Genomic DNA, 27,773 nt, shown 5'->3' with positions numbered 1-27,773 from the left:
CTGTGCTGACCCAGTCTGCCTTGTTGCCTCTGCAGACATTCCTGATGGGCCCATTAAAAAACAGAGAAGAAGTGAAGATAGAAAGAGGAGAATGAAGAGATTATCCACAGTGTATATACAGATAAGCAGAAACAAATGGATAAGTGAATAATGAAGTAAACAACCTCTCCACTAGCTAGTTTTTTTATTTGTGTTTTTTCTGTTTTTATCACAGGTTGAAAAATACTGACCCAAAATCTATGAAGTTGTTTCACTGGAAGTACAGAAATGTACTATCCAACCTAAACGACTATTTTCTATCATACTAGTAGTTACTAATTATCCCCCACTGCTGTCTCTTTGATGACAATGCCACCGATATTGTCAGTATAACTAATGAAGTCCATTTTCGTAACTTGAAGTTCTAGAATGAGTTTTCAGTTTTATGAAAACTTTAAAATCTAAATGAAAAGTAAATTTCATTGTGGCAATTCCCTACTGTTCAAGGTACATGGAGATGATGACATAACTGAATTTCTACCATCCCAGTGAACAGTTTTCATATTAACTTCTCATCTTACCTTGTCACCAAAATTCAATACATCAACTACATGGGGTGTTAAGATTTGTACCCAGTGCCTCATTCAGAAAAGAAGCTGGCCCTTTGGGGCATCAAATGGCTATCAGAATGTATCAATTTCATAAGCATCACAGAAGAGGTTAGCATAGGAATGCTGAGCAGCAATGAGGGGCAACAGAATACAGTTCTGATGAGCCATACCTAGCTCCTTCTGTATGTTGTCAGGGACTCCTGTAATAGTCTTTCTCCTTTTGACTTTCTTCGGTCGTCTTACCAGAGTGTCTGTGTAAATTAGAGACCGCCGTAGGCTGGCCTGACGATCGAAATTCTCCCCTAATGTAGAGTAGTAGAACAAGCAAAGCAATGTTATTTTCAAGCAAGCTGACACCATGCACTTTCTTCCAGAAGGTTGTTGTCAAATGCTAAGAAGGTATTAATAATGATGTTAGCCAGTCATATGGTGATGAATGAATGCTGAAGGGCAAAAAGGGAAGGAAAGCACATTATCATCATAAGGCTCTTTTCCAATTTCTCTGTGTGTGTCCTTCCAAAGGAAGCACCTGGATCTCATTTCCAAATGAGCTGGAGTGGAAAATGCAAATTTGTTAACAACACGCCAGAAGAGTGATTCTGCATTATTTTAAACATGAGTCATCTGGGAATTGCTTCACGTAGGTCCTCTGGTCTCAGACAGCACTCATTACATCAGCGTGCATGTGAGGTCGGCAATAAATGTATCTTAACACATTTCGTACCGCTCAGGAGTTTTCTCGTGTTTCGCGCGCCATCTGTTAAGGACCGCTCACGAGTGTTCTCGTTTTTCACGCCCATGGAAAAAGGAGCGAATCTAGATACTTATGTAAATTTTGTTTGGTCCCTTTTCATAGAGGAAAATGTTTTACGCAGTACCATACGTTAAAAAAGTACTAGGAACTTTAATTGTTTAATTGTTTTTGTAAATAAAAATGTTATAATTATTGAAAAACAACACCTAAAGTGCATTATGATGATTTAAATAACGTGCAGTTTGCCCAAAAACGTGCAGTCCCTGGTGTATGTCTTAGAGATTCCTATGCAGTATGCAATGTGTTAATCATTCAGTCAACTCCAGAGACCATCACAATGTCCCATCCTATGTGATGAAACAGATAACAGTCAAGAACTCTCAGATGAAGAGTTTTTCCTCCAGTCAAGGAGGCCAACAATTTGGACAGCCTGCGGAAATGAGCTGTGGTGCGAGATACTATAATGAAAAATAAAGCCTTATAATGATAAAGTACTTTTACCACAATGAGACCCAGTAGCACTGCTGTTGTTAAAGCTGAACTGCTTCTTTAGTTCACAGTCACTTATAATAGTCGATCTGAATTTAGATATTTCAGGTAATGCTGCAATCAATCCCCAAATGTCAGATCCACAGGACTTCTTTCTCTCGAGAATGTGAGCTTGTGTGGTTGACACACAATGGGAAAACATTAAAAAATAAAGTATCAGTTTTTGATTGGTCTGCTTTAAATGACTTGCCAGCTAAATAAAAGAAAGCTTTATAGCACTGACCTTGTCAAGTGGTTATCTCCTCAAAAAGAGATTTTAAAAATACATATATACACGCAAATTATGTACTTCCATCATTCTTTCATTGTGAGAAAAGTATAAAAGCATTCTCTCTTTTTAACAATATTGACACATTCAAAGTGGGTATTTTGTGAACAAGGTACTTTCTATTATAATAGCAGTAAGTTGTAAATAAAACTTTAATCAAAACAGACAATAAGAGAGCTGAATGATCAAACTACATTTCACCTACTAAGGAACAAACTTCAACTTGAAAATGCTTGCCTCTTTGTTCCTAATGGAGGAAAACAGAAATCACTGAGAGAAGACCCTGCAACACCAGAAGGTACCGCCACTGCAACAAACATGTCGCTCTGTGCAACAACATATAAGGTGCTTGTAAGTGGCAAGTCATGCCTTCAACGGTCCATTAGTTCCCTGCAGCAGAGCGGAAAAGACTTCCTTGTATCAAGGCGTTAAGAATGGTTAAAACCTAACAGACAGTTGCATTTAGTCTCCAGTTTTGCTTCCTAAACAAAAACAAAAGATAAACCACTCAAGCTCCCAGGAAATTAAGAAACAAACCATGAGGATAGAACCACCATTAAAGATGTCAAACTTGCCTTAGCTGGTTTGGCTCAATGTTTAGAGTGTTGGCCTGTGGACCAAAGGGTCCCAGGTTCGATTCCAGTCAAGGGCACATGCCTGATAGATTCCCAGCGTGGGGCGTGCAGGAGGCAGCCGATTAATGATTCTCTCTCATCATTGATGTTTCTATCTCTTTCTCTCCCTCTTCCTTCCTCTCTGAAATCAATAAAAATATTTTGGGGGGAAAAGTTATCAATTAAATAAATAAAAATAAAGGCGTCAAACTCTCCATCTTGCACTGTTACCTAAAAGGCCTGTGCTCCCTGCTGGACTATACATTTCTTGAAGGCAGGGACCACGATTCATGTCAATGCCTGACACAAAGTAGTTATTCAGTAAATACTGAATATTCAGTAAATATATGAGAGGAATTGAATCATTCTCTTTCACTGAAAAATGGCATTAGTCAGCCAGGCTTACTACTTAGAAATAAATTTTGCTGGCTCAAACATCAATACAAAGCCAGTTTGTAAAAACTGCTTAAGTATGTTTACCCACTCTTATTTTCCAGGTGGAAGAGTTGTTATCCCACATGGCAGATTATGAAACATGCTCATATATACATTTATTTTAAACATTTTTTTCTCTTCAACATTTAGAACATGCTGAGTCCCACAGAGCTACAACTAAAGGGGTTAAATTGGTTTCCAAGCTTGCAGCTCACTGCGCTACTGCTCTACCTCTATGCCTGGCGGGCTTCCCTTTGGATTTGAAATAATATATTTGTCGGCACTTTCCCCCAGCTGAACCTTACTGAAAACCAACTAGACGTTCAATGTTTACCCAGATAAGTGAGCATATGACAATTCCCAACAGGAAGGTACATTTTTATCTCAAGAGTCATCTGGGGCTTTAGAAAATGTCATTTAAGTCGCAGGAAACTGTCTAACCTAGGTCAATTCAACTACTAAAAGTGACAATTTTTAATTGAATGCTTTTTAATATCAGAATATTAGAAAAACTACTCCCTTTATGAAATATATGTATGTGTACCTGAACACATGTATCCAGAAAATGGATCAATACATATGTAATTAGAAATTATATTTAATTTCTACATTTCTGAAAACATTAACCACACAAAAATAAATTGCATTTTGATATAACTCATATTGCTCTTTTTTTTTGTCATTAACCTTTCCTGTGTAGCATTCTGAAGGCCTCCTTTTAAACTTTATGTAATTCATATCAAATAGAGAGAATTAAAGCTCAAAGAAAGGACACTGTCTCCTGTTGTGACAATGCATTTCATTGTAAATAATTCATTACTCCTAAAATTCTAGTTACTCTGCTTTAAATTTACTAATGTCACAATAATATATTTTATCCTAATTCCATTACAGACTGTCATATTTCATAGCACAATCTATTTATGATATTATTCCTGAGGCACTTAATCATACATAATTACATTTCTGCTGCATTTAATCAATCAAATAATGTAATGCATATTCTTACTGAAAATATGCACCTATGTACTTCATTGAGCAATAAACATTATACTTTGTTCTGAAACATAGCTACTTATAATAATAATCTTTAAAAAAATATGATCTCTAGGTGAACAAGAATCACATTCAGAAAGATCAATGATGTTATCTGCAAAGAAAATGGATTAAAATGCCATGATATTCTTCCTTTAAGGCTTATGCACAATAAATGTGTGAAATGCACATGGAATTGAAAATAATTCATGCACTTATTTATTACATTTCTCTGGAATTCAAAATGAGTTCTAAAAGTAATTTTTAAGTGCAAGGTTTTTAAAAATTCTCCAATAACTATCAAAATGTCATTAGTCCTCTAAAAATTAACCAATGCCATTGCAAAAAGCTTTGTAATGGCAGTCAACAGTAATAGTCTCAGAAATGCAGCAAGTTTGCTACGGTTTTCATCCTACTTTTTAATGAAAACTCATCCTTACTGGTCACCTGATTTCTTTTAGATTCTAGCCCTATAAGCCATGCTTTGTATGGACTGATATCAATGATGATGATCAGTACTCTATTTCTTTCTACCACACAGTCCAATGGCTGAAGCTATTAACCCTTAACACATCTATTTTGCACTATGTACATGCCTACCAACGTGATAAAACAGGACAATTTTGATATTTTTAACAGCTCATCTAAGTTTGTGAAATACTGACTTTGAACTTCATGTACCTTGTAATTTGTCACCTTTAATTATCACAGGTGATTCAAACTTGAGCATACTATTCTAAAAGAACTTGAATTTTACACGTGGCGATTTATATTCTAAAAATTTATATTAAAAAATTAACTTTTATTTGAAGATTGTAGAATTCAAATTTTAGGGATCAAAATATAACTTTATCATCCTATTGTGTTTTCTTTAAAATACGTTTTCTAGTTATTATTGTTAATTCACTTGATATTTTTATTTCAAGTAATTTTTCCCTCTTTTACCTGAGAAAACAAAAAGGTAAAATCTATCATTAAGAAACATCACAAAATTGTTTTTTTTTTTTAACTTTTATAAATATTACTTAAAATAGCCCTTTAGGAAAAAAAACGCACATAGTTTTTCTTATCCAAAATCACATTTAGAATATGTCTCCATATAATCAAAATATATTTTAAAGGTAAGTCAATTTAAAACGACAGGCTTTAAATGAGTGGCTGGACCACGGAGTTCTTCCACATCAATCTTTGGTGACACAGTCTTCTAACTTAAAAGCAATAGTTATTTTACATGTACACACACAAATATGTTTTAGTACTCCCTTCATTAAGCAAAGGAATATACACATATTACAGCTTTCCCTCTGATGCATAAAATGCTAAGTGCATATGACAACAACAGAAAGCCACAGCCACTCTCCGGAGTACATTATGAACCTTGTCTACGCAGCGACGCATACCGGTTATGTTAATAGGAACCACATCAGCCTGGACTGTCTGGGCGTGCAGTCGCATCTTCTCTTCTGGTGTTGGCAAGGGAAGAGACTGGGCCCAGTTCGTCTGAGAATTAAGGTCAGGGAAGTCACTTGAGGTTGGCGTTTTAGGTCTCCTGATGGAAATATGTCTTTCCTCTTCCAAGGAGGAGATAGAACCCTGTAGGCAGAATGAGGAAAAAGAAGCCACAGTGTGTAAATAGATGACAGAAACATTTTTTTAAACTGATTTGAAGCAAAAAAATAAACAAACAAACAAAAAAACACCTGGTCACATTTAGGAACAGAAGCAATGGTTTGCAAGAACTCTCTCTGCTCAGTATCCTGAGCATGACCCGTAATATTTATGATTCGCAGAGGCCAGTCTCTAAACCATGACTGCGAAAGGTTTTGCTGACCCACAGAATCTTAAGTTCTTCCTGTTTCCTGTGGTCAGAAGATTATGGATTCAGTTTAACATAAGAAGCCCAGAGACACAACAGGGCTGTGACCATCAATTTCCATTTTTATTAAAATGTAGTTTGGCTCAAAATAATTTCTAGCCTCAATCTCATTTCCTTTAGGCTCTGGCCTCAAGGGACATTTAGAAAATGATAGAGCTATTGTTGTTTGACTACTTGTGCTCTTCTGAAACCATTTATATGGAAAAATATTTGTGTGAAATTGTTTACTTATAAGAAGCTGACTAAAGCTGTGCTCTGAGCCTTATCAGAATTCCCTGAGAACATTTCTAGCAGTGTCGGTTTTGATACAGATTAACATCCTAACTGGGGACCGTCTTTAATACCGTTCCTCCCATAACATCTTAAAAAGTGTAAGCAAGTGCCCTAACTGGTTTGGCTCAGTGGGTAGAGCGTCAGCCTGCGGACTCAAGGGTCCCAGGTTCGATTCCGGTCAAGGGCATGTACCTTGGTTGCGGGCACATACCCAGTGGGGAGTGTGCAGGAGGCAGCTGATCAATGTTTCTCTCTCGTCGATGTTTCTAACTCTCCAACTCTCTATCCCTCTCCCTTCATCTCTGTAAAAAAATCAATAAAAAAAAAATATGCATTTTGGCAAGCATCTGATGATGGCCCCGTGGCAACTGGGTTGGTGAGAAGGAAGCTCCAAGAATTCAAAAGAAATACACTGTGCTCAGGCACAACAACAAAAAGGGGTAATTGACTTTTGTTGGGAGATGGCAGTTTATAAGAATAAATGTATAAGAACAGTTCTTCAAGTTGAAAGCATTTAAACTACCATCTATGAAAACAAGCACTTAAAAGAGTTTTATTTAAGAATAAAAAGTCAGTGAATCTTCCCAAGGGAACACCTATAAAACCCGGACCCAGGTCACTTCAGCAGCTCTCCTCTCCCCCAAAGCAAGGGTAACTACTGTCCTGACTTCTAACATCACAGCGTCCTTGGCCTGTATTGAATTTTCTGTAAAGGAAAAGTTCTGCAGGTCTCTTTTGTGACTTCTTTCACCCAACATTTGATTTGGACAGATTGATACTTTTTAAAAAAATACTTATTTTTTATTGATTTCAGAGAGAAGAAGGGTGAGGGAGAGATAGAAACATCAATGATGAGAGAAAAATCACTGATCTGCTGCCTCCTGCACGCCCCCTGCTTCCCAAATGCGGATCGAGCCTGCAACCTGGGCATGTGCCCTGACTGGGAATTGAATCGTGACCTCCTGGTTCATAGGTCAACACCCAACCACTGAACCACACCAGCCAGGCAAGGATTGATCCATTTTTAAAAAGCATATGTTGATGCCTTTTAGGATTAAACGCAAGTTTTTAAGAGGACATCAGTAAGAAATCTATAGAAACCCATCATTTAGAAATCTCAAACACTTAGAAGAGAGCACTGTCATCACTACTGCTAATGAATTAACCTTCCCACACAATACCTGTATTTATTCTACAAGTACCGCACTCCACGATCTGAAGAGGGCTACACAGAACAGATGAAAATGGTTTGGCGTGTTAGGGATAGGGTCTTAGGTGAAGAATCCAAACACCGGAGTCTATTCACTTTATAACTTACAGTCAAGGGACCTTTAGGCTGTTTCTAAATGTTGAGGTCCCTTGCTGTAAAATTGGAATATCTTGTTCTCTTAGGACCTCATGAGAGGATAGCTGTGGAAATGTCTAGGACAGTTAAATGTCATGGCCATAAAGGTGGTGGTCATATAAATGCGACTTCCTGAAAACAAAACCATGAATTGACAAATACCTGCACTTTTCTTTTATTGCAAGACTATCCATAATAAATGCATTATAGAAATAAAAATATAAATTATATAACTAGACATCTCAGTATTTTATACTTGAAATTCTTAATGCATAAAACATGTAAAATGATATTCTACTTTCTTTTTCACCTCAAGAAACTATAAAATGTCTGTAATTAAATAACGAACATACTCAACTGGAGTATATGTTACTGACATCTTAATCATGATACTAAATTACACCATATCCATTCATGTTTGATCTGACACTGGTTACAGCTCCTACAGATCCTGAAAAGACAAAGGAATGTTTTGAGTCGGCCGCAGCAGCTAAGCCAGGCTGACATAAATCAATTATTTCTGCCCCCTTTGCAGTTGTGCTACTCGTGTTAAGTTTGATTTATAATACAGATTCTCTACGCTTACACTGTAGCTACACATACACATAAATTAAAGAACATTTTGAGAATTTCATATCAATTTGTATAAAGGTCACATGTCTGAGGTTCAAGCTTAATCTAGTAAATTAAAAGGTCACTCCAATTTTCTGACATATTTACATAGAAATAATTCCCCAGGCAACCTTGAAATATAACACAAATTTCGAAGGCCATAAGAAGCACATCCTAACTGAAAGTTTTAAAAGAAAGGAAAGCTTCAGATGGCCAGAGAATAAACAGCACGGTGACATCCTGCGGAGAGGGTTCCCGTTTCGTGTGACGTCCGCCGGAGGGACCTGGAGGAGCTTGGTTCTGTGGTTTGCATGCGTCTCAGCGGTGCTCACCAGGCCAGTAACCTACTTCTTTCAGTTGTCAGAATCGATAACTACCACAGTGGAACGGTACTTCAGTGAGCTTCGTTACCATGGGACGATCACCAGGGACAGCTCCAATGTGACAACTGACAAAGATCATCTGTTTTGTAAAGTGCTCCCTTCATTTCAAGAAAATTTCCCAGACCAGCAGGGCACAGGTAACGTTACGTGCAGAGTGACTGTTAGATAGTGCTACAACCTACTGAAGAAAATTAGAAAACCAGGATGGTATGACTTCCAAAATGACCTGACCTATGCCTCCTAGTATTTATAAATGCAGCAGGAACACAGAAAAAACCTCCTGCATCTCAATGGCACAACACAGCACAAGTACTGACAGACATGGGAACGCTCCCGATGACTACCTTAGCCTCTTCTCTGGCCTGCACGCTTCTGTCCTTGTTGACTACCCTCCCGTACTCCTCCCCTTCCAATAGTGGATTTCCCAGCACCACAGCCAGGTCATGGTGCTCCTCCTCTCAAACCTCCCAGATTCTTACTATGGCCGACAAAACCCTACGTACGTGCTCTATGAACTGGCCCCTGCCAACAATGACCTCATCTCCAACTAGTCTGTCCCTTGTTTATTCTACCCAGTCACATCCTCCTCCACGAAGTTCCTTGTACACATCATGCACACTACTGCCTCACGGCCTTTGTACTTGTTGCTCCCACCACTTGACACGTCCTTCCCTCAGACATCCACACAAGTATAATCTTCTTATTCTTCAGGTGCTTAGTTTGGTCAAGAGTCCCCTTCCTGTCGAGGTCTTAGCTGTTCACCCTACCTAAAATTTTAACTCCTTCCCAAGATTTTATATCCCCTTTTCTGCTTTCTAAGCTTCTCTTTAATACACACATATCACCAGTATACACATATTTTAGTTACTTATCTTGTCTCTCCCATGAGAATGTAAGTTCTAGGAGCCTTTAAATCGGAACTGTAAGAGTTATGTCAGAATTCTGAAGTAGCTCTTTGTACAGTTTGGCTCAGTGAATAGAGCATCAGAACTGTGGACTGACGGGTCCTGGGTTCGATTCCGTTCAAGGGTACATGCTGGGGTTACGGGCTCAATCTCCAGTAGGAGGCATACAGGAGGCAGCCAATCAATGATTCTCTCTCATTATAGATGTTTTTTATCTCTCTCTTCCTCTCCCTTCCTCTCTGAAATCAATAAAAATAGTTTTAAAACACAGAAATAAAAAAGGGACCACCATCTAGTAACTGATTTCTACATGGCTTCCCCAGGGTTACAGGCTTTAAAGGAACTGGTACCTCATTTAATTTTCACAGCACTAGTCTCACTTTACAAATAAGAAAGTGGCCTAAAATAACTTTACTTCTGGAAAGTTCAAAAGTGGGCAAGTGGAATGGAAACCCTCAGTATAGGGTGAGTTACTTTTTTAAACACTGAGTTTGAAGTTGCCTTGCTTTCAGAACTTAAATGCAGTTTTTAAAGCTGTTAATTGGTCAATAATGTTCACCAATAGCCTATAATCTGGTCCTGGAAGGAACCTAGAGTCACCAATAAAACTTAAGAAACCACTATTCCTCGTGTCAAATCACTTAATTCAAACAGGGAGATCACCTGCCCCCAGTGGTGGTTGTGTGGATTCTGGATGCTGGTAGACCTGCATTTCAGAGCCCACCAAGTCCTGCTGGAAACCAGGCAGCCTCCCACCAGATGGACAGTGGAGCCTGACGTACAGTCTCTTTGGCAAATGGCCAAGTTACCAAAGAGTAGGCTGAACTGTGAAACACAGATTAGCCCAGGCTTTAAAAAAAAAAAAAAAATCTGCTATGCTTTTAAAAATTGGAAAATATTCACTTAGCAAGTATTACATAAGAATAGACATTGAACCGATGAAACAACATAGGACACTATTGAAGAGGACACCAACATACATTCTAGTCCTTTTAGTCTTTGGTGATTTTACTCCCAAAATTGTATCTCTTTTGGGTTGATTCTTGGTTTTGAAGATTCTAGATAGTTTTATAAGGTGTCAAAACCATTGTAGTCTTTCTTGGCTACATGCCGCTTCTACTCAGACCCGAGAGATCCTGACTTACAAATTGTTCTCTCCTTTTCCTTCCCCAATCCCGGACCCAATCTCAACAACACAGAAGACCACGTGTGGTGGACATGGATCCACACAAAAGCACAGTTCATGGCCCTCCCAGCAACTCCATGATTTGGCTGGGAGGTGGTTTTCATACCCACGTTATTAAGTAACTAATTGTTCCTTCTCTCTTATTCAGCATATTAGTCCCTTTATCACAAAACCTAGACCTTTAAGGACTCTAAACTTTCTTACCACGTACTCCAGGTACTGAATTAAAATAGTTTGGATTTAAACTATCCCATATTAAGTGTTCTTTTCCTCAAAATAATGAAAATAGGTAATTAGAGTATACATTTTAACTGATATAGTAATTTCTTATTTTAATGATCTTTTGATTAGAGTAAATCATAGATCCAAAGTATATAGTACAACATAATGAGTATTTAAGAACTCGCTACCCAACCCACGCTCACAATATTACCAGTAATTGCATCCACCTCCACGCTCCTCCCTGCTTCCCCAGAGGTAACCACTCTCCTGAACTGTGTGTTAATCATTCCCTTCCTTTTTGTTAATAAGTGCGTATAAATATGCCTAAATTAGGTGTTTATATTTATTTGGACTTTTATAAAAATGGTATCATGCTCTTTGCACTGTTACTTGTTTTCTAAGACACATGCATATTGTTGTGAGCCTGCAATTCACTGGTTTCACTGGGGTACATTTACTATCCATTCTTTTTTTTTTCTTTATTAAGGTATTACATATGTGTCCTTTTCCCCCCACGCCTCCCCCCCCCCCCATGCCCTCATGCCCTCATCCCCCTGGTGTCTGTGTCTGTTGGTTAGGCTTATATGCATGCATACAAGTCCTCTGGTTGATCTATTCTTTGATTGACTGCCTTTGAGCGTGAAGGTGGTGCTATTAATAATTACACAGGACAGCAGCTGTAAACCAGGTTGTCCTGATTAAACCAGAACATGTGGTTTATAACTCTTTACAGTTGAGGAAACTGAAGCTCAGGAGCAATTTAGCCAAGACCGCTGCCACAGACAGGTGGGGGCTGGCCCAGACAGCACTCCCAAGCACCGTGTTATGTAAGCCCCCGGCACCTGCAGCTACAGGGCAAGGCTGCTATTCTTTGCATTCTTCAGAGTCCTCCGTGATTCAAATCTCTCTTATCATGGAAGGCTAAAACAGACCCCACGATGCCAGTTCAAAGAATAACAGGAAATAGGAAAGAAAACTTCAGTTTCTACCAATACTATTAAAGCCAACTGTTTATTGCCATAATGCAGCCTCATTTATCTGTTTGGGGGTGAATTTTACACAAGAGATTGAGTAACTCAGGATTGACGTGCTCTCTGCTGAGACAATGGGGCCTCTATGAACGTTTCTGTGACTCGGTGAACGTATCATCAAGTATAACCTCCGACAATGGCAGTTGGAGAAATGCCCCATCAACTCAGGATGTATTTTGGCATCTATAGCTGAACTTCCTTCAAATACCTGAATAACCTCCTTAGTAGTACCTGGCACAGAATGAAAACTGAAAGAACAGAACAGAAATGTCAAGACTAGAACACCACTAAAGCAATGATTTACTCTCTGATTTTGCGGATGAATAAAAAGTATTTTGTGGATTCCTACATCCCTTTGCGACAGCATTTTTCATGCAGCATGTTTAATATTTAGGTGATGTACAGAACATACATAGTTGAAAACACTTCAAACAATTTTTTTCTTGTCACACTACATCACCACTTTGAAAGATATATATGGATATCATTAGCAAAATACCTTTCTTCATACCATAAACTTGAGGTTTACTTGGCAAATGCTTTGCATTTATTATTCTAAAATAATTATCCAGAATAAATAACCAGAACAGATGTCTTCTAGGTTCTCTGTTCTAACTTATATGTTCTTAACCTTCACCTTATTAGCAACTCTCATTTTAGGATAGGGCTTCTGTCCTAAACACATAACAAATGCTTAGTATTTGCTGAATGCGAGTAATGCTTTTGTTCTAAGCACCGCTTTTGATGTCAGAGCATCTGTAGCCTAAACATTTAACTCATGTGTCCCTTCTACAGACAGTCCACTGGTCTCCTCACCTTTCATCTCCATCCCCACCACCTACCTAGGAAATACAAAGAAGGGTTTTCCCAATAGAATTTTCCCTCCAATCTGACTTCTACAGACTCTGTTCTTAACAATGACCCCAACTGTTAGAGCCACTACTAACAACATGAGTTGTAGTTAGGGGCCTTGGTCTTAACATGGAGACCATAAACTGCTGGCTGGGAGCCCTTTATAGTTACTGGATTCCCACCTGATTTCAAGTGCCAACTTGATCAGGTACTAAATCCCATGCAGACTAGGGTCTATTTCTGAACTTTACATACTGTTTTTAATGTTTGGTCCTACTCGTCTGTACATTCAGAGGCCACACTGGAGTAATTCCTGACTCCATGGGTCAGCACCTGGCCCCTCTTCCTTCCTCACTGCTCTTCAGTTGCACAACTTGTCCAGGTATGAACCTCAGGTGAGCCTCTTCAGTCCCTCCCTCCTCCTTCCACCCCCTAAATAACTCCAAACCAAAACAAAAACCAACTGCTCAAGTTTTTATTGGTATTATGTTAAGGTTATAAATTAACATGGGCAGAATTGACAGCTTTTGATACTGAGTCCTCTAATCTCAGAGCATATGTTTTTTCATTTATTCAAATCTTATTTGTGGTATTCTATAGTATTTGAATTTTTTCATATAGATCTTATCCTTTTTAAAAAATATGTTTTTGTTGATTTTAGAGAGGAAGGGAGAGGGAGAGCAAGGTACAAACAAGTGGAAGAGCTAAAGCTCGAAATTTGTGGATGGAGCGAGCTCCTATTCCATCTCCCTGCTCAAAAAATCCGTATCAGATGTTAAACTGCCGAGAAATGATAGAATAAGGTACTTCTTATGCTTACTAGGACATGCCATGTCGTGTGCGTGTGTGTGTGTAATCATGATCCCTGACTTATTTCCAACAGGACAGGAGCCTTGTTTTCTAAGGGCCAATGACCTGTCCACACTCTCTCGCACGTTTGGGAGAGGCTGCTTGGAGGGGTCCGTGTCAATGCGCGTAAGAGTAGAAAATCGTTCACAGAGACTGAACTTCTCTCAGGCATCTGGGAACTAAACAGCTGTGCGAGAATTTAGAAACTACGCTTCCATTTCCCAGGAAGATCGTAGAATGCGGTCTTGGAATGCCGATTTGCTGATTTGCACTGAGGACTCTGCATACTCACTAGGCTGCACCCAGAAACCACCTGTCTCTCCGGGTCCCACTGTAAACTAAATGCTCCCCTTCCCTGAGCACCACAGAAAGGCTGAAGTATAGCTGGGTTTTTAAAATCTCACAGGTGAAGGAGATGGAAAGACACTGATCAAAGGGTACGGGCCTTCAGTCTGCTATGAGCAAGCTCCTTGGGATCTAATGTACAGCATGGTGACTCCAGTTATACAGGGGTCCTCAAACTTTTTAAACAGGGGGCCAGTTCACTGTCCCTCAGGCCGTTGGAGGGATGGACTATAGTTTAAAAAAAAAAAACTATGAACAAATTCCTATGCACACTGCACATATCTTATTTTGAAGTAAAAAAACAAAACGGGAACAAATACAACATTTGTATTTGCATGTGGCCCACGGGCCGTAGTTTGAGGACCCCTGCAGTCCAGTACATAATACTGTGCTGTGTGCTTGAAATTTGCTGAGAGAATAGACCTTCAGCGCTCTCCTCTCTCTCTCTCTCTCTCTCTCTCTCTCTCTCTCTCTCTCTCACACACACACACACACACACACACACACACACGGTGACTATGTGAGGGGATGGATGTGTTCATTAACCTGAGTGTGATGATCATTTCATAAAGTATATTTTTGTCAAATCATCATACTAGATACAATTTTATTTGTCAATTATACTTCAATAAACCTAAAAAAAATTTTAAATCAAAACAACACCCTCATGATATAATTCATCTTCTGATTTTTTTTTATTTTTCTAACTCATATCAACAAGAGAAAAAAATAGGCTTTTAAAATTAAAGACCAGGTCAACTTTGAAATAACTGCTTTCCTATTATAGTAAGAAACTTTCTTTGTGTATTTTATAGTTTCAAATGATTAACCTAATATGTCCAAACACCTTTACAGAAATAGGAAAGATATCCTATATAATAAAAGCCTATCGCTTCTCGGCCTTTTGGCTAAGATCAAGTGTAGTATACAATAAAAGCCTAATATGCTAAGTGTCTGGTTGACTGGTTGGCTGTTTAACCAATCAAAGCGTAATATGCTAATGATAGGCTATCCTATACAATAAAAGCCTAATATGCTAAGTGTCCAGATGACTGGCTGGCCATTCAACCAATCAAAGCATAATATGCTAATAATATGCTAAGGCCGCTCAACCGCTCGCTATGATGTGCACTGACCACCAGGGGGCAGACACTCGGACCGGTGGTTAGCTTGCTGCTGGGGTCCAGCTGATTGGGACTAAGCAAGATGGGCTGGACACACCCTGGAGCCCTCCTGCGGTTCTTCACTGGCTGGCCAACCTCCTGTGTCCCTCCCCAGCTCTGATCATGCACTGGTGTGGTCAGTTGGCCTGGCCTGTGCCCTCTCGCAATCCGAGACTCCTCAGGGGATGTCGGAGAGCCAGTTTCGGCCCAATTCTGCAGGCCAAGCCGAGGGACCCCACTGGCGCATCAATACGTGCACCGGGCCTCTAGTTCTGTAATAAAAACTTGGGTCTAATCTTCATTAGAAAACCAAAAGTTTAAGGTAGTAATTTTCTATTTTTGAACAACTGTTACCTACTTTTTTTCTCTGATGTTACTTGAGAGAGGATAATAAATTCTAGATAATGTTCTGCAAACAATAAGACTTTGATGTATTGACCTAAATTCCACTGAAATTTCTTAGGTTAATTTAAAATGGTTTCTAAAGCAAACTCTGTTCATCAAACCTTATTTGTTTAAGTAATTTGGGTCAGTCATTTCTTAATAAAATGAAAAATAAAACTATGTAAGTTAAAAATCTCCATACATTTTTATTCTTTCGTGTGCATTTAGTACTGAGAAATATATTTGTCTTAAGTAGTTTGCACATATCACAAAAGGTGGCGTGAGAAAAAGGAATGCAGATACGAAACATCACAAAAGCGAACTGCCCAGCGCTATCATATTAAGTAAAAGCACTGCCCATGCTGAATCTATGCTGCTATACTTAGAGCTCTTCTTTGTAATCTCACTAGGTTCTTGGTCACATGAAAAAAGCAAAACAACAGAAATAAGATACTTTATTTCTTTTACCCAAAAGAGAGTATTCAAAATGCACAAATATATTGATTATACTCCTTTAATAACTTCTTTGGATCAGGAACTTTTTTTTTCTTCCAGACTAATTTTAGCTCTCGAGAAAATTTACAAAAGATAGTACTGAGAATTCCTTGTGTACCCTTACCCAGTCTCCCTTAATGTTGATGCGCTGCAAAACCATGGCACACTTATCAAAACTAAGCCGTTTACTTGGGATAATACTATTAAACTAAAAAGCACACACACTTTGTTCTAATTCAGCCGTGGGCAAACTATGGCCCGTGGGCCGGATTCGGCCGTTTGAAATGAATAAAACTATTGAAATAAAAGACCGTACCCTTTTATGTAATGATGTTTACTTTGAATTTATATTAGTTCACACAAGCACTCCATCCATGCTTTTGTTCCGGCCCTCCGGTCCAGTTTAAGAACCCATCGTGGCCCTCGAGTCAAAAAGTTTGCCCACCCCTGTTCTAATTTCACCAGTTTTCCCACTTATCTCCTTTTTCCGTTCTGGGATCCCATGTTGAATTTAGAAGCATTACCTTCTGATCGGTTTCATCATCCTCATCTTGATACTCCTCGCTGGGTGGGCCGGCGCTGGCAAAGGTGGGTCCCTGGGAGTAGTACTGAGAGCTCCGGTAGCCATCCCGCCGCAGCTTATCACACTCTGCAGAAGGCACAGGATGGGACGCAGAAAGGGCGTTAGGAACCAGAAGGCCTTTACTCCTCTTTATTTACCGCTTCTGGTAACACTTTCCTAGGCATAATAAGACTTCAAAACAATAATAATATTAAAAATGAAATGATAAAAATGACTAAGAATTAGTATAGCAACTACTACACACTCCATGCCAAGCTCCTATATTTTACAGGGACCACCTTCAAACCTCACAGCAACCCTCCGCGTCAATTTTTGACACACAACTGCCTATGTAATTCCACATCAAAACCCGTAAGCGATCCTCGTGCTAGGCTTGTTTCCTAGACTCATGTCAGCTGGAAGTGGCATGAGAAATCACTGGTGATAATGCTCTCATTTTAACTTTGGTGCCAAACAGCCTATAGTCATTGTGCTGAATTTAATATGAATTAACTGAGATGCCTGCCAGTCCACAGAGGAATGCCTGGCACCACCGAGTGGCAGGTAAACAGGAGGCATGATGCCCTGGATCACAGGGGGACTGGGGCCACTGGCTGCTTAGAGACTGGACATTGTCCTCAAGGAGGACCCACTGCACTAATTACTGTCATGGGGGCTGCGGGGGGTGGGGCTGGGAAGGGGGAATGCAGCAGAGTTCCAAAGGCTTTTTAAAACTCCAGGAGCTGCTAGGCGGGCGTGGCTCAGTGGCTGAGTGTCACTTATGAGCCAGGAGGTCACTGTTTGATTCCTGGTCAGGGCACATGCCAGGGTTGCAGGCTCAAACCCTCGTAGGGGGCGTATAGGAGCCAGCCGATCAATGGTTCTCATCATTAATGTTTCTATCTCTCTCTTATTCTCCCTTCCTCTCTGAAATCAACAAAAATATATTTTTAAAAAATAATAAAGCCCCAGGAGCTTTCCCACTACCCAGATGTCACCTTAGAGGAGCATTTACCTTGCAAAAGTATTTGCCACGGGGTTCCTTTAAATATCCAGCTTGCTAAAGGAGTGCCAAATGTGTTTGCTTTTGGGAAAGTTTCCTCTTTGCACAGCTTTACAAAACCATGTACGTAAAAGCACAGAACCAAAGTAGGCCACCTTCAGAATTCCTTTCAAACACTGGGATCTATGATTCTTCTTCAAAGAGGAGACAGTAGTTGCGTTCGTACACGGATAAAAATTCTCCAACCAGGGAATAAAAAAGCCTCACTCTCCTTAGCTACCACACAGTGGGAGTGGAAAGTTTCCAATCCTGGACTACAAATCAGAGTTTTAAAAAGCCCACTGAAATAGCCATGAGGATCTTTAGAATGCCAAGCTAGCCCTGGCCAGGTGGCTCATTTAGTTGGAGCATTGTCCCACACACCAAAAGGGTGTGGGTTCAATTCCTGGTCAGGGCACATCCCTAGGTTGGGAGTTCCACCCCTGATCAGGGTGCCTATAATCAATTGATATCTCTCTCCCCCTTCCTTTCTCTCTCTCTAAAATCAATAAACACATCCCTTGATGAGAATTTAAAAACAAAACACAACACAAATAGAATGCCAAGCTAATTTAAAAGTGCATATATAATTAAAAGATAGCAAAATATTATTACTTAAGTCACTTATGGGATAAATAATTTGTGGGCTGAGCTAGCAATCACTCTTACTATTGTGTAAAATGGAAATTAAAAAAAAATTTCTGCAACTTCCAGAACATACCTTATTTTTTAATAAGTATTTAACTCATGCTAACCTAACTCTTTTCAATGAGAGATATTTTCATTTTCTCCAATATTTGACAATTTTTCTAAAAAAAAAAAAAATAGTACAACCAGAATCTATACTAGAGATACTGTTACATACACCATAATTAGTAGTTTTCAAATGTTATTCTATGCCATTGGGGATTCTGTAATTTTTTTCGTTAACTACCGTAAAGCTAGATTTAAAAAACAATAACACTCAAGCTCAACAGTTTTACATTTCATTAACCCGTGCTACTACATTAACTTTTCTGTGGTCCTACAAAACTGGAGTCTCCTAAGGATTAGGAGTGCACCTTGTAAAACACACCCATAAAAACTGTTACCACTTGCAGCCACTTACCGTGTAGTTCAAATACTTGCCACACGAAACAAAATACAAAGTGAAGGCCAAGGCCCCTTTCAATGAAGTCTTTTTGTTGTTCAAAAGAGTAGTTTTCTCCTCACCAATGGACCCAATAGTAAGTATGTTTGAAATGATAAAATTTTATTGTTTTAAGAATCTACATTGCATTCTGGATGCCACGCCAGGTAACGTTTGAAGAAGATTCCCCTTCAAGGAAACAAGGATTCCCGAACTAGATCATCTCTACAGTTGGTATTAGTTATGATATTCTCGAGAAGAATATTAAAATGACAAAAATGACCTCATACATGTTACATCTTAAAAGACCAAAATACTGGAAAATTATTATTCCTATGCTAAAAGCATAAAAGTCTTGCAATTATTAGTACTCCTAATAATAAACGGTGTGACACCGTTTGACCCTAGTTTAAGAGGCAACGCCTCCTTTTATCTCAATGAAGTTTATGTCAGAGAAATGTTTAAATAGTAATATAGCAAATAGTAGGATATCAAATGAAAGTTGATGTTGGGTCAAAGATTAAACTAGGCAGTGTAAATATATGGCAGATCACCAATATTCTGAATCTTACAAACTTCCTGAAATCTAATAAACTCCTCAGTATCCACTGTCATTTATCTTATTCCAACTCTAGGGGAAATGTAGGAAAATGTCTCCTGTCAAGTTGCAACAGCTCTCAGTTTCTAAAACCGTGGCTTTGTTCGTTAAAAATGGAGTTTATTGTCTGTAGAGTGAGATATAAGTGCAAGCCATCATGAATAAACAAAGACTTTTCACACACTCAACGGAGTAACTGCAAGGCAAAGCAGAATTTAAAGCTGGGTTATGCCTGCAACTCCAGGCTAGAAACAAGATACTAAATGTAATGGAATATCTGTCTTTAACGCATGCTCCTCTTGCAACAGAAATTAAGAGTAAAACCCTGTTACTGTTCTCTCGGTGCTGCCTGGACAAAGGTGTCACTGTTCCCTGTGTCCTCTGGTTTCCCAACCACCAATTTCCTCCTCCTTCCTTACCTGTCAAATTATTTTCTTTAGTGCAAGAACAATGAACAAACAATTCTTGGTGGATCAACGTTTGCAATATAGAAGGACAAAAATAATGTCACAGAATGAGATGGCTATCCAACCACCCCGGGAATTTAATACTGCTCTGGCTTCCAAACTTTCATGCAGCAAAGCTGTTCTTCAGGCTTTTCATTTTAATATTTTAGACATGGTAAGAGAGTTTCCTGCAAGAAGCTTTAAAGAGTCATTTTCCAAATAATTGTCTCTACTGGAAACTCTTGGTGAACTTCCACTTTGTATGTTATGATCTTTAATTTGTTGAATCAGCCACAGTTAACTAACAGTGGTTCTCAACCTTCCTAATGCCGCGACCCTTTAATACAGTTCCTCATGTTGTGGTGACCCCCCCGATTTCACTGTTACAAATTGAACATAATTAAAGCATAGTGATTAATCACTAAACAATATGTAATTATATATGTGTTTTCCGATGGTCTTAGGCGATCCCTGTGAAAGGGTTGTTCGACTCCCAAAGGGGTCGTGACCCACAGGTTGAGAACCGCTGAACTAGAATATGCAGCAGACACAGAGTTCCAAAATCTCAGGGACTTAACAAAACCAGAGTCTCTTTGCTGCACATTCTGCTCATCTCCTCATCCAGGCTGAGCTGGCAGGAGCTTTGCTCACCACAGTCTCTCAGGGACCTGGGGCCAGGCAGAGGGAGGCTCCTCCATCCCCTACCCCCCCACCCCACCCCACTTGTGCTGGGACAATCTGCATTTTACACCTGCTAGAGGAACCTCTGCTGGAAGGACCCAGGAGTTACTTCCGCTACTATTTCTTTAGACAAAACAAGCCACATGGCCATACCTACCTTCACAGGGGACAAGAAAGAGCAATCCTACCTCATAAGCAAGGGAGAAAATGAGAATATCCAAACACAACTCTAATAACTCTCCCAAGCAGAGGAGTAACACTGAATCTGAGGTCTTCCAGATCCCCGTTACCATTCCCCCAACAGTTACTTAATGTTTTATTTCCAATCCCTGAATGAGGCTGAGAGGCTTTGAATGTGAAATATACAACAGTAGTGACAGGCTAACCCTCTGTGTCTGCATGGAGGAGCCCCTTGAATGTCTGGAATCCAGACAGACCTGGAACCACCTACACCTCTGAGACCTCAGGGACATTTTCGCCTCCTGGAAACTCAGGTTCCACCTCTGTAAGCCCGGACGTCACTCCTCCGGGGAAGCTGCCGTGGGAATCACTCAGTAGCACGACCCAGTGAGCTGCTCTCCGAGGGGAGACTAGGTGAGGGTAAGCCGGAACTTGGCACAGGCCGCTCGCTCTATGTGGCAGATGCTCAAACACAGCCATCGCTGGCAGAATATACCATGGAAACCGTAACTACCTCCAACTCTCCCACTTTTAAAATCCAATAAGCAAGCCCATAACAAGATTTGCTTGGCTGCACAATTCTTTAAGTTTCTACCATTTTACAAAGGTGTTGTTTCCATCTTTATCAAAATATCATGAGGCTGTATTTTTTCCTAAGGATGTGCAATACCTACCTACATCATACTAGGATTCTCTTACTGTCAATAGCCTGGATACTTAGTTCTAACTGCTCTCAATCCAAAACAGAGCTAAAATATGTTAACTGATCTCACTGCAGAACTTACAGTCATGACTTAATTGGTTTTACATAACCTGAAGCCTCCTACTTACAGACATTTTATAGAGGCAGGCTATCAGCCAGGTGGGTGGTGAATGTATTTAATATAGCGTAACTACTAAAGCAAGGGCAGTATAGAGGTTCCTTGATCTGAAAGTATGTGTTAGTTGAACTGTGTCCCTCAAAAAGAGATGTTGAAGTTCTAACCCCCGGTATCTGTATATGTGACCTCGTTTGGAAATAGGGTCTTCCCAGTCACAGTTTCTTTCCATGATGCTCTAAGCGTCCTGCCACAGGAAACAGATCTATTTGTCTTATGAATTATGAAACCCAGGTGTCAAATTCCTGGTAGACCCATATTTCCAAGCTCCTATCCCATTACTTATCCCTCAGATTACCAAGAACAGTTAAAAACCAGTTCTATTATATGTCTTTATCCAGGACCAGAGGACTAAGAGCACAAGCCCTACAATGTTTAGAAGAAAGGCAATTTTAGTTCACTGCTGTCTGTGTTGGCTATGACACAGCTAAAGGATCTAGTTTAAGCCTTCAAGTAAGCACGTAGGAAAAATTTACTTCACTCAAATACTATGCTTTATAAATATTAGATAACTTATTTTCTTGATAAAAATCAAACCAAGCTGCATTTGAAAATAGAAGAGATTTACCTTCTAGTTCATGAACTTACTGGGTGTGGTAATACTGGAAGAGAAAAAGAAACCATACTGATACTGTAGTTAAGATGCTGCTTTGCGAGTCAAGCATATTGAATTTTCCAAAATTATATCGGCATTTTTCCTAAATTATTCAAAACAGTTGAACGTTAACATACTTAAATTGTCTTTAAGAATCAACACATTATAACATAATTATAAATGGTCAAATGTTTAAATTATTCAGTAATTTGTAGCATATCGAGTGTGTTGAAAAGCTATGTGAAAGCTTAAAGCACCATAGATTTAATATAGATCTTTTCAATGGATATTTTCCTAGATAATTTGAAAGCAATTTTAATGATAGATTCCAAATAAGTATGCCCTTTTGTTTTAGTATTACATTAATGATTCATTCTTTTCTCCCCTCTCCCCTTTAGGGTAATAATTTATATGTAGTTATATAGCAATACCTACAATGACATAAAAGAGTATTCCTATACGTGGAGTATTAAGTCCAAATTTATCTTCCAATAAATGCATATTTGAGACCATAAAACCGCTTCTTCATCAATCCTCATGTCAATGATACTGAGCACCCTAAGCACCATAAAAACATAAAAGGAAAAGGAGAATATGTATGGGTTTAATGGTTAAGCCCAAGTTCCCCTAAAAGTTCTAAAAGTAAATATCTCCTCTCTTAATGGTGCATATAAGACATAATGTTCCAGCTGCTAGAGTATAATTTCCTTAAATGTGGGTAAGAAAGAGAGGGCCAATCAGGGCCAATGACTCTCAATTTCTCAAGAAACCTGCTAACAACAGCCAGGTAATGAATGGCAGCAGTCAAGAGCTCAAACTCTGAAAGTCAATAGTTGTGTGTTCAAATCCTAGCTTGCGTTGAGCTAGTGGGGCCAAAGGGATATATTCCCACTTTCAAGGTACTTACAAATCAGTTGACAGATAAAGAAGTTCACATGACAATTTATGGAGCAGTGGTTCTCCAAATTATACCAGCCATGCCATCAATGTTTATTATGGTCAAGAAATAAGAGGATGAGGGGAGAACAGGTGGGAGAGGATGAATGGGAAAGATATTGTGTAATGCTCTCTCAGGGTTATCTAACCAGGAAATTTAGTCTTGGTAGACCTTTAGGGGAACTGACCAAATCCACATTGAAAAACTAACTAAATCATGGGCAACTCCCAATAGATTTCTGTTCAGGTAGGAGAGATGTCACAGAGAAAACTCCCAGAAAAAGTTTGGGGGAGGAATAATGTAGAAAAGAGGAGATGGTGATGGAATGCCATCTTTGTAATAAATGGGTTTCTTTGCCAAGAGAGGGGGGAGAATGATAAGGAGGCAGCCAAATTCCTATGCCTAAGTTATTTTAGCACAATTCCAAATGACTTCTCATTCAATTTACACAGTGTGTTTGGCAAAATAAAGTGATCAGGATGGGGAAGATGGAGTATTAGAGACAAAAAAGCACACATTAATTGTGTCACCAGCTCAACAAAAAGGAAATGAATTTATTAGTGCTGACTAATATATTAACAAGCTGGAAAGAGTTCCTTTTCCCCTACAGCCTGGGATCAGTGATGTTGATATTAAACACTGCAAGCCTTCTCATTTTATGTGGAAGAGTAAAAAAAAAAAAAAGGTCATTTTGATTAACAACTCTCCCTATAGCTAATTCCTATTAGAGTGGAATACAAACCTTCCCCAAAAGTAAAGAATTAAGTATTAAACTTAAGGGGGCTGCATACAACCATTAGCATTATTTTTCACTGCAAACCATGGAAAGCATGACTCTTAAAAGGTTATTTGCCATTGCAGAAAACTAAACGTTAACATTTCCTCTCTTCACATACACAGATTGTTTTATGGAGACTTGAAGCACCCAAGCTGACTGAAGCTGAGGCGAAGCTGCCTGATGCCCGGGACAAACGTGAGAGTCCGACGGGTCTGCCAGTTCTGGCCCAGCACCATCAGAGCACAGCCAAATGGGAGGTGATATCATTTCACTTTACAATGAAAAAGCCCTATCACTGGCAGTAGTGGAGCATCACCAAGGTTACTCAATATCAAGTAGCCTGCAGAGATTCTGAACCAACACCAGAGACTTCAGTTGTTCTGTGAGTGATAACAAACCTTATCCACAGTAGCTTCAATGTAGCATTTTTATGCTGCCCCGGGTGAAATATAGAGGCCACTCAAGTTACTCACTTTATCAGGAATTAAAATAGAATTGCTGAAACAGCAGACTGGCTACAGACACAAAAACAAAACAAAAAGCCTTTTGTTTAAACACTCCATAGTGCTTTGTTAAGACCTGGATCCTTTAAATGACTGTCTTTGCTATTCTGTCTTTTGTGTGTTGCTTAGCATTAAAAAAAGGGGGGCGAGGGACATGTCTCTTTACCTCCTGTAAAAGCAATGAGTGTTCACCTTTCCTTTGCTTTTGCACCTGACTTCCTCTCACAGGTTACTAACTCCTCTTTCAGGGCTACCATGCTCAGAGCGGTTAGTGTTACCACAAATGTGGTGAGCCATCAAACCAAAAGAAGTTCAACTGCCCCTCGGTAGAGCTTTTCCAACCCATCAATTCCTTATTTTTGTCTTTGCTCTTCTCTTTTCTCAACAGAGAATTTAATCCATTGTTTCACCTGGTTAGGCAACTTTCCCTAAGGACATAAATTCCAAAAGAAATACCTATATTTCTTAAACTATTTGATAGCATTACCATTTGTCTTTGAAAAGTCAACCTAATTAAACTCACAAGCACTGAACGAGAGCACCAAATGAAAGCCAACCTTCTCATCAAAGAACTAGCATATAGCTTCCATCAAGCCTCCAATACAACCTAAGGAACAACTTCAACATTCTCCTGCTGCATCTCAAGAAGCGCTTTCTCCAATCCTGTGGAGGAGACAGAGGGTGAAACCTGACCTCCGCCTGCCTCTGAGCTCACTGCCTACCACCTCCTCAGGGAACATCCTCCCATTCTCTGTTTGTATCTGAAATCTCCCCTCCCGATGGCGCCTTTACAACAGTGTTCCAATTGGCTCCGGTTTTTAAAGCAAGCAATAACATCACCTCGACCCTGCCATCTCAAACTAGCACTTTTCTCTTTGCTTTGACAGCTTTCACTTTATTTCTTAAAAATTATTTGCATTTTTTTTCTGCTTATAAAAATAATTCTTTATCTCATGCAAACTGGCTTCTTCAATCCAAAGACTTCCTTGAAACCGCTCTCTTGAACGGCACCAATGGCTATGTAATGAGTTCAGTGGCCTCTATGCAGACCCTCTCCCCATCCATGAGCACCATGACGACGGCCCAATCCTCATTTCCTCTCTTCTTCCCCAACTACTTGTACCAACTTCTTCCCAACCCCTAAAATAACCAGGCTCAACCCCTCACCCTCTCCAGCCCTAATCGCACCCCCACATTTTCACCAGTTGTAATGTGGCTTTGGCTCTCATCTCTCCCGAGTTCTAGACGACCTCCCCAGGACCTGCACAAACCCAACAGTGTTTATAGAACGAAGCACGCACTGGGGTGTGTGCTGGGGCCGTGCAAATGGCAAGCAAAGGTCCTGCTCCCAAGGATCTTGCTATCAGATGGAAAGATAAACATGTAAACACAATTACGTAGCTTCGTTTAATGGAGGGGTACAATGTTCCGTGGGAATGTGTGCAAAAGTGTAGAAGGCATCCATCCAGGGTCTGCCCTGGGAAGTCCAGGAAAGCTCTGTGGGAACCAGGGCACCCGCCAGGTTCTTCGAGGAAGAACAGGAGTTGGACAGGTGTGAGAGGTTGTGGGTCAGAGGGAAAAGGAATGGACTGGAGCTCGCAGTGAAGAGAAAGCGCAGACAAGACAAGCTGGCATTCCAACTGGACCTTATCTTTACCTGTGAAGGCATGAGGTAAAGAACTTGGGTGGAGGGGGGAGAGAAGCATGGGACTGGTGTGGGGGTGGGGGGGTGGGGGCAGGAAGGGTGATTTGGCAGGTGAAGTTAGACTAACGGGCCAGGTCAGAAAAGCTGCCAGGTGCTGAGGAAGTTAGGTTTTATCCTGTCAGTGATGAGGAGCTGATGAGGAATTTAACAAAGGAGAGGTATAATCAGATTTACGTTTTAAAGACAACACCCAGGGACAAGGGTGAGACTCAATGATGCCACCATCAACCTTGTACGTGAGTGACTCATACATCTATCTTATCTCCCTGGCTAGCACTAAGCTTCCACAGAAAGCAGTGACGCCATTCATCTTTGACTCACCTACAATATCCAGCCCAGTGCCGTCACTGTAGGAGCCACTGAGAAAATTTTTATGTCAACAAACTTAGATTTTAGACAACCTAATTTATCAGGACTTATGCTCAGCACTAAATTATATTTTTGTGTCAAATAAACTTCACACATAGCAGTTAAGTACGGAGAGGTCCATCAGAATTTCAGAGCTTAGACAGAAACTTGGAGACCATAACTTGTTTTGCAGAAGAGGAGGCAAGTATAAAAGTGGGATGTGATTTTCCAACGTCCCACAGGCTCCTGGCAGCACTGGAATCAGCATTCTGGCCTCCTATTGCATCTTCTGGACCAATTCATAACAACAGAACAAGGTGTCAATGCTGCTGGTTTAGAAAGATGAGACGCTGTATTTCCTACCTCATTCAGTGGCTTTTCCAGAATAACTCACCCCCATCACCACCACCACCCCCACACTCCCTATTTTAGGCCTATCTTTATTTAAACTAGAAAATAACTTAAAATTCTACATGAATGAACATAAGTAATTTCATGTTTCTTACTTACAAAACATTTAAAAGAATCTACCCTTGACCAGTGATATTTCACCTTCATCTTTTACAAATCAATTTTACTAACGGATTCTTCAGAAAGAATGTTAAGTGATGAACTAGGCAAAGAGTAAACTCTGCTGTAAGGGCTAAGTCATTGGTGTATTTAATATTTCCAAACCCTTATTTTCTTTTACTTGTCCCTTCTATAACCAGTGGCTTTTTTTTTTAATCCATTCAGTTACCAATGACTTATCATAACCCTAAAAATAAAACATTAAATGCCATTAAGCTGAAACATGGTTATAGATATTAATGTCAGACAGGATGTCTTATGATGAAGCTTCCTTTCTTTATTTCTCTTAAATTTATTTGAGTTTTAATGAAATTGGGAATGAGTTAAGCAACTGTGAAGCCACCACCTTTAGGCATCCATGAGCTAGTCTGCATTCCCTGTTAATTAGCTAAGGAAACCCAATCTTCCTTGGGCCTTTAGATTCCCAGAGTGAGCCCTGTCCCTATGACCCTTTTGAAAGCTGAGAGCAGCTGAAGAGGCATCCAAGGGATGGGCCCTCAGGGTCTGAGGTCACAACAGGCCAGCATGGGCTGAGGCTAGAAGCCTGATTTGAGTCCTCCATGGTCATCTATAAACTGCACAGTGGCTGTAAACTAACCCTGTGGCTTCTATGGCGTTGGTTTACTCACCTACAAAAGGAAAAGGGGATTTATTG

The 27,773-nt window shown here is 39.8% G+C and overlaps 1 protein-coding gene across 5 annotated transcripts in view; it reads right to left on the bottom strand.

The window, feature by feature from the left end:
- NHSL1 (NHS like 1) overlaps positions 1 to 27,773 on the bottom strand; it is a gene marked incomplete at its 5' end in the record, with an annotated part of 211,643 nt that overhangs the window by 18,232 nt on the left and 165,638 nt on the right. For 3 of the 5 annotated variants that reach the window (XM_081094563.1, XM_081094564.1, XM_081094567.1), the window contains 3 exons: positions 761 to 892; positions 5,646 to 5,838; positions 16,691 to 16,815. In XM_081094563.1, the coding sequence (XP_080950689.1) occupies positions 761 to 892; positions 5,646 to 5,838; positions 16,691 to 16,815 (450 nt within the window). The remainder of the gene's footprint in view (positions 1 to 760; positions 893 to 5,645; positions 5,839 to 16,690; positions 16,816 to 27,773) is intronic. The other 2 variants (XM_081094565.1, XM_081094566.1) reach the window with 1 other exon arrangement.

This window comes from Myotis nattereri, assembly GCF_964212035.1.
Source record: "Myotis nattereri genome assembly, chromosome: 6".
In the NCBI taxonomy this organism is placed as follows: domain Eukaryota; kingdom Metazoa; phylum Chordata; class Mammalia; order Chiroptera; family Vespertilionidae; genus Myotis; species Myotis nattereri.
This window is presented reverse-complemented; position numbering and strand designations above follow the sequence as displayed.